This window comes from Cystoisospora suis (assembly GCF_002600585.1).
Source record: "Cystoisospora suis strain Wien I chromosome Unknown contig_1292, whole genome shotgun sequence".
NCBI classification, from domain to species: Eukaryota; Apicomplexa; class Conoidasida; order Eucoccidiorida; family Sarcocystidae; genus Cystoisospora; species Cystoisospora suis.
In genome coordinates this window covers 13,050-19,593 of record NW_027154092.1, presented here as the reverse complement: position 1 = coordinate 19,593, position 6,544 = coordinate 13,050, and the positions used below count along the sequence as shown (strand labels likewise).

Below are 6,544 nucleotides of genomic sequence, written 5' to 3'. Positions count from 1 at the left end.
TCCTTTCTTACGGGGTCGGCAAGTTAACGTCGCATCTACAGGAACGGAGCTTAGCTCGGAGTTCTCCGGACAGAGCGGACGGACGAAAGGAGGGGGACGGGGACGCATCCTCTTTCAGTTTTTACAGTGGTGCTCTCTTGGAGCCGCGTTCAAATAGCCGAGCGCTAGACCCCGGAGGGCAGAAGGAGCAAAGACAGCCGGTCAGATCTTACAAGAAGAAGGGGGCGTTATTGCGGCCCAGAAGAAGAGATGACTGGCAGACGAACAAAAGCGTGTCTGATTAACGGCTTCTTTTTTTTTTTCGTCTTTCCGTCCTGCACTTTGTTTATTTTGGGACGGCTCTCGCTGCGTCCGCTCGCGTATTTGTAGTCTGCAGAAGAAGCCGATGGAACCGGCGGCGAGGAGTGTTTCCAGCGGTCTTAGGCGAGCCATGTAGACAATCGGGTCAGCGCTTGGATTGTCTGGCACAGTGCCTATGTGGACTGGATGGCAACTTCACAGCCGCTTTTCCCCCGTTCAAGTGAAGAGAGGTGGGACACCGAGTGCAGGAAGGCAACGTGACTCTTGGGTGTCCGTAAGAATCATCACCGTTCCCTAGCTGGCCAAGCCTGTTAGATTGCTTCGTCACCGGCTTCCTGCTCTTTCGTCGCCTGAACCTAGCTGGCCTGTCTTAGCCCTCATGCAAACATAGTCGGATGTCTGATAGCCACACAGTTTGTTTTCCCGGCACCAAGCTGTGAAGAATTTCTCTAGATGGGGTGAGTACTCTTCTCTTGAAGAGGGAGTTAAAACCGTCACATTCATATTTGACCATTAAAAGCTAATGCCACTTTTTCTCTGCATATCGGGGTCCCAAGCGGCTGACACGGTCTTGGTTTTCGTAAAAAACTCGAGTCCCATTCTGCCGTTCAAATGTAAGGCTCCGAGCATGCTATCATTCCATCCTGTGAACGAGAAGGTGGAAGTAGGCAAGGGCATGGGGACGTTGATCCCGACCTGATGAAGAGAAAGGAATGACACAGTTGGATTCTTCAATGCGCAGTGTCAGCTGGCAACCTGGTAGCCGGGTCGGCTCCCTGGCTGTGATGAGCCATCCGGGGTGGTTTAGACTACATTGGTTGAAGAGACAACAAACGTGCGTACTACCAAACGGATTGTTGACGCGTGTGCTTTTTATTCTGTTATTGTTGTTGTCATTAGATGGTTTGTCTCGTAAAGACTTACTTGGCCAACCTTCACGGACTGTACGAATCTCCGTGCTGCCGACCCGCTTTGAGTAAATATAGTTGTCCCGTTTCCCTGCGAGATGCGCGAAGGGAGATGTGACAGAGAAACATGCTGAGCTTGACCCGCGTGGCTAAAACTACTACTGCTTTACCTCAGTCGTTCGCCGCATAGGATTACGCAGCAAACACGTGAAGTCCTTTAAAGGCAGTAGACTGTCTCGTACGAAGACTCTGCTCTCGTAGATCAGCTAGGAGTGGACTTACATATCTGTTTTTATTGATGATCTCGGTCGCTTCCTCGAGGTTTTTCACCCTCTTCACACAGAGAACAGGTCCGAATAGTTCCTCCTGAATCAAACAAACAGGAGTCGTCGTAGACTTTTTTGTGGTCTTCGCACGGTGGTTTTCGCTGGTCTTGCTTCGACCAGGCAGTCCGACAAAACGTATTTGGTATGCCGGGTAGACCACCCTTTCCTCCCCTCCCCCGTGATGATAGCTTTGCCTCGGTGGAACACTACGGGGCTTTCAGCAGCAGTCCGCCGCGCAGTACGACAATCTCGCCGTTTCGAACCATTCCAAAATGGGTTCTTGTCACTGGAAGTCAAGTGTATGATCTAGGACATTTCGATTGGATCGTTCAAGCAAGCGTGCCGGGTACTCTCGAGTTTTCATCGACGGTGTCTGCGCAGCGTACCAGAAAGAGCCCTCCGCCTTTGTCGAGAAGAGGGCAGTCGCGTTGTTCTAACGTATACCATTTGACTACAGTACCCGTCTCTTCCGGCTTCACACATGCCAACTGTTGAAGGACTACACAAATACCTTGTATGCTGTAATATCGAAGTGAGGTAGCTTAAGGACCGTTGGACCAATGAAATTTCCGTTCGCATGACCTCCCTCAACAACGGGATGAAGACCGTCAAGCACAATCTTAGCTCCCTCCTGGACGCTTTTCTTCACTGCTTCTTTGACTCTCTTCTTTGCTTCCTTCGATATCACAGGCCCGACGTCAACGTCGGGGTCCCAGCCCCAACCAACTGCGACAAAGAGACATTTGAAAAATCGCAGGGAAGAATATCTGAACCCGCAGGTTCTCCTGGCTATTTACTTACAAAGCTGCGAAAGTTGAAGGGCTATCGGTAGCGGAGACTGAACAGAGATTACGGAGTTATACAACACTTGGCCAAGCACCTACAATAGCGGAACAAGGCAGGGTAGAATCAGTATCACAATAGACCTGAAAGACAAAATAGTCTTTTCCTGACGAGCAAGAGCGTGACGACGACGACAAGCGAAGCACACTGACGCTGGTTTTCGTGTCTCGAAATGCATGCTTTTGAGTTTCACAAAGATGACGGTCAGAGGGTGTAGCCTAACCGGCGAACTCCAGTCTACGCGACGACGATATTGGTTACAGTATTTCAAGCACGTGTCTGCTGGTGTGTTGTAAATCTGGTATACACGGGAACCTCGACGGTGTCTCAACAAAGACTGTTCTCTATCCGGCTATTCCGGCAGGCAGTTTCTCAGGCACGCACAGGCTAGCACTGCGCTTGTGCCTGTCTATCAGCTAAATGACGGGAAGGGTCGCTAAGGACTCGCCTTTCAATGCACTTGCTCGAAGAAGTAAGTCGTCCAGCCAATTCCCAGCTTCGCCAACCAGAAGTGCGACTGCTACAGTCATGCACCGTTGTCCCGCCGCTCCGAATGCAGCTCCTACCACTCCATCAAGAGCCTGATCTTTGTTAGCATCTGAATATTCACAGGACAGCAAAGAAGGTCGACCTGTTACGAGCCCCAGAATAGCTCATGGGGAAAAGGGCCTCAGCTCAGTGCATAATGTCCAACCAACTCTTCACAGATGCTCCAGCTGACAAAGGAATCATACTATGTATACCGCGTCCGGAAGTCAAAACATTCCTGTAAGGATGAACCGTGGTGCTACTTTACTGATGCGACCAAAGGAGAAAGAGCACCAAGTTTCGCGTTTTCTGGAGTAGCTCATAATGCATATACAAGTAAGTCTTCTCTCCCTAGTTTTACTCGCTTTTTTTTCTAATGTTACCGAGCCGTTTTGCTTCTGTCGGACGCCGTGACGGACTACATTACAACGGAGAAAGCCAAGTCCAGTCCCGTTCCCTTAAACAATTCGTGACAGCTCTACGTCCTGCCGGGAGACGGCATAAAAAGCCTAACGAGGGTTGTCGACGAACCGCTAGCGGGCCGAGCGCTTACCGGGCATAACAACAGCATGGTTCTTAGCACCCATGTTGCACTGAGCACGCTTGCCAGATGTCGCACAGAGCTCGTAAACCCGCTTTCCTGGAAAATCACATTTCCCCGTAGGCCGCACAAGAGATGGAAGTTTTCACGCCAGAACAGAGAGGAGAAAGGGCACAAAAGCCGCCTCACGTCCCGGCTAACATTCATAGGCCCGGGTGCATCTCTGACGCAAGTGTTGTTGGCTCTACGGCATATAGTTGACAAGTCTCCATTTGAACCGTCTATGCCCGGAGCGGAAGCAACGGCCATTCGGAGCCCACTTCGAGTACTGCGCATCTGAGCTCTACTTGTTATCCTGATCGGTGTACTTACCCGCCCCATCACCGCCGACAAAAGACACAGCCGCAACCGTCGGGTGCGTGCAGAGAAGGTCGACGGTTCTCTGGTCACCGTGCTGCACAAAAAGAATCCCAAGAACCATCCTCTCATCCTCACGTCGTGGCTGACAATAGTACTCCACCGGCGAACCGCTCCGGAGTCAGTATAAACTCGTTCAGTCCGTCTGAAGAAGCAACACGTTAAGGCCACTGGATCTCCACTGCGAAAGGCGGCGCCACTTGCAAGGCACGCGTCTCGGTGTTGCCAACGATTCGAGTTAGAGAGTGCGGCCTCGCTATGCCTTTACTACTAAGCCGTCGCTGCGATTAAAAACACTTTATTCAAGCCGTACCACGACATTGACGACCCCGCGTGGCCAGCCGGCTTCTTGAATGAAACTCATGATCTTCATGGTCGCCAGAGGAGTCTGCTCGGACGGCTTCAGCAGGAATGTATTACCAGCCAAACATGCCACGGGGAACATCCATAGGGGAACCTGCGAGTTTGGACAGTACACCCAACCTCCTACGAGGGATCAGAGCTTGAGCAGAACAATTCAGAGTCTCTAGCCATCACGTAGAACCCCGATTCGTTCGTTCCGAAGTTCTCTCGGGGGCAAAAGAACGCGGAGAAAAGCTCACTCCCTGTTTCAACGTGAGACAGGTGTTCTTCAGTGATTTACTTCAGGCAGTCCCGCAAAATTCTCTTTAATAAATGAAAAGGAAATAAGGGGATCAGCTGATTCTGCAGCGAAGCCCTGCCGAGCTGAACTTACCATTGCCGGGAAGTTGAACGGAGTAATGCCGCAACAGACACCAAGTGGAACTTTATAGGTAAAGCAGTCCACGCCCTTTGACACGTTGCCCATCGTTTCACCCATGAGGTAGGAAGATGCGGAAAGCGCCTCTTGAACTGCCTCAATGCCGCGCCTGACCTCCCCGCGGGCGTCGGACAAAGTCTTCCCTTGTTCTAAGCAAACGGAGAACAAGCGTAGCCATGTCAGGGGTAAAAACAGCACTATCACCCTCTACTGTCGGTCCGTGTGAGAAACTCATTCTAGCATATTTTCCTCTCTATTCTTGTACGGTGCACTACATTACGTAGCCAGCAAGCTGCACATTCTCAGCCCGGCAGCCGACGGAAGAGGTCCCGGGCCGGAGTGGTGCCACGAAGCTCACAGTGCAGCACCCATTGCGCTTTAATGAGACTGACCCCGCAAGCAGTCTGGCACCCCCTGAGAGAAGCAATGAGGGATCAAAGGATCCCCTGTAGGCGGTAGCGGATGGGGCGCGGCTGACCCTCTTCCGAGAGTGCGGCAGTTGGGTAAGCTCACCTCGAGTGATGATGGCAGCCAGCTCTTCCTTTCCTTTTTCTAGCACATTCAAGAAGGAGACGAAATACTTCTTTCTCTCAGACAGTGGCAGTCGCTGCCACTCCGGAAAAGCCGTTGCGCAGCTCTGGATCGCCCTGCTGATCTCTTCTTCAGAGGGTTGAGGGTTGACTGCTAGAAGATCCTGCAGAACATAGTAGGGTACTCTACAGGGAGTGAATATATGTCAAGCGCATCCGCTAGCAAACTCGACAACCATGGTACTTGAGTAGAGAGCGTCAACATTCATCCTAGAGAGAGACTAACAGTGACGTGAAGCTGAGCGCCCAAAGTTCCCCCCACCTTGGAAGTTCATTACTGCCGCTTAGAACCAGGCTGTCGTTTGCGGGAGACCAAGCAACCCCTGAGTAAAGAAATAAGACCTCTGAGCAACGGATTAGACGTCGGTTTCATCGGAGCCAAGCCGATGCCCTCATGTTCGCCTCACCAATTGCCTGCCTGTTCTGCCAGTCGCTCGAAGGTCTGTCCTCGTCGGCAAATTTTTTCCTGCTAGCAAGGCTCAGGCGGAATTTGAATATATGGTGCTGCTGCTACCGAAGAGCCCCGTAGCCCTCCGCAACTTACGTTGGTCGCAGGGCAGTGTATGAGATGCGCTGCCTGGTCTTGAGCGATGTTTGTCTTGCTACAGACAAACTCGTTATTTACGAACATGGGAACTTTGCCGTCCTTCATGAAAGAAGAGACAAGAGGAGTCAGACAGGTGGCGAAACGCCTTTGACCGAGTGTTCCGTTTCTGCCTCGGTCAGCACGGCAGAACGCTTCGTCGCGAAACATAGGCTGAGCCAAGGCAAAGCCAGGAGCTGGCGCCGGCGAAGATGTGCATGGAGACGCCGAAGAAGAGCCACGAAGGGGGTAGAGCTTCCCGTAGGCCCGCAGCCGCGCGCCCGCGAACCGCTGAGGGCTAGGTGAGATGAAGCTCTTGGCAGCAACTCCCAAGCTCCACATGGTTTGTTACACCGTAGACACTAAACGCTGATAATAAGCACCGATGAGAAAGGACGGCTCTCTGGGAGAATAGTCGGTATGAGCCTTTTACCTCCCGGGCTCCCAAAAATGGCAAACGGAGACGATTGTCCGGAGAACCCTGGAGCGAAGAGCACACTCCAGGCGTCAAGACCAGCGCAGGTAAGCGGCTTCGTGGCACATCGTATGAACGTTCGTAAGCTGTTGAAACAGAATGGGACAACCGCTTCGGCAAAAGTAACACAATACGAAAAGATGGCTCGGCACCTTGTGCTTGCCCGAAAACCGCAGGATAGGCTGGTAGTTCGCTGTCCTGGAGGCGGCTCCCTCTCGTCCCCAATCTAGTAACGTGACGAAACGATCTCGC

The 6,544-nt window shown here is 52.0% G+C and overlaps 1 protein-coding gene across 1 annotated transcript; it reads right to left on the bottom strand.

Moving 5' to 3' along the window:
- Positions 1-88: 88 nt before the first annotated feature.
- CSUI_003037 (methylmalonate-semialdehyde dehydrogenase) lies at positions 89-6,544 on the bottom strand (the record flags this gene model as incomplete). The annotated part of the gene is made up of 12 exons (XM_068063235.1): positions 89-996; positions 1,225-1,299; positions 1,491-1,574; positions 2,046-2,260; positions 2,838-2,975; positions 3,459-3,545; positions 3,819-3,900; positions 4,177-4,320; positions 4,600-4,793; positions 5,158-5,338; positions 5,779-6,132; positions 6,251-6,544. Coding segments are annotated over 12 exons (2,031 nt in total), but the record flags the coding sequence as incomplete, so codon positions are not given.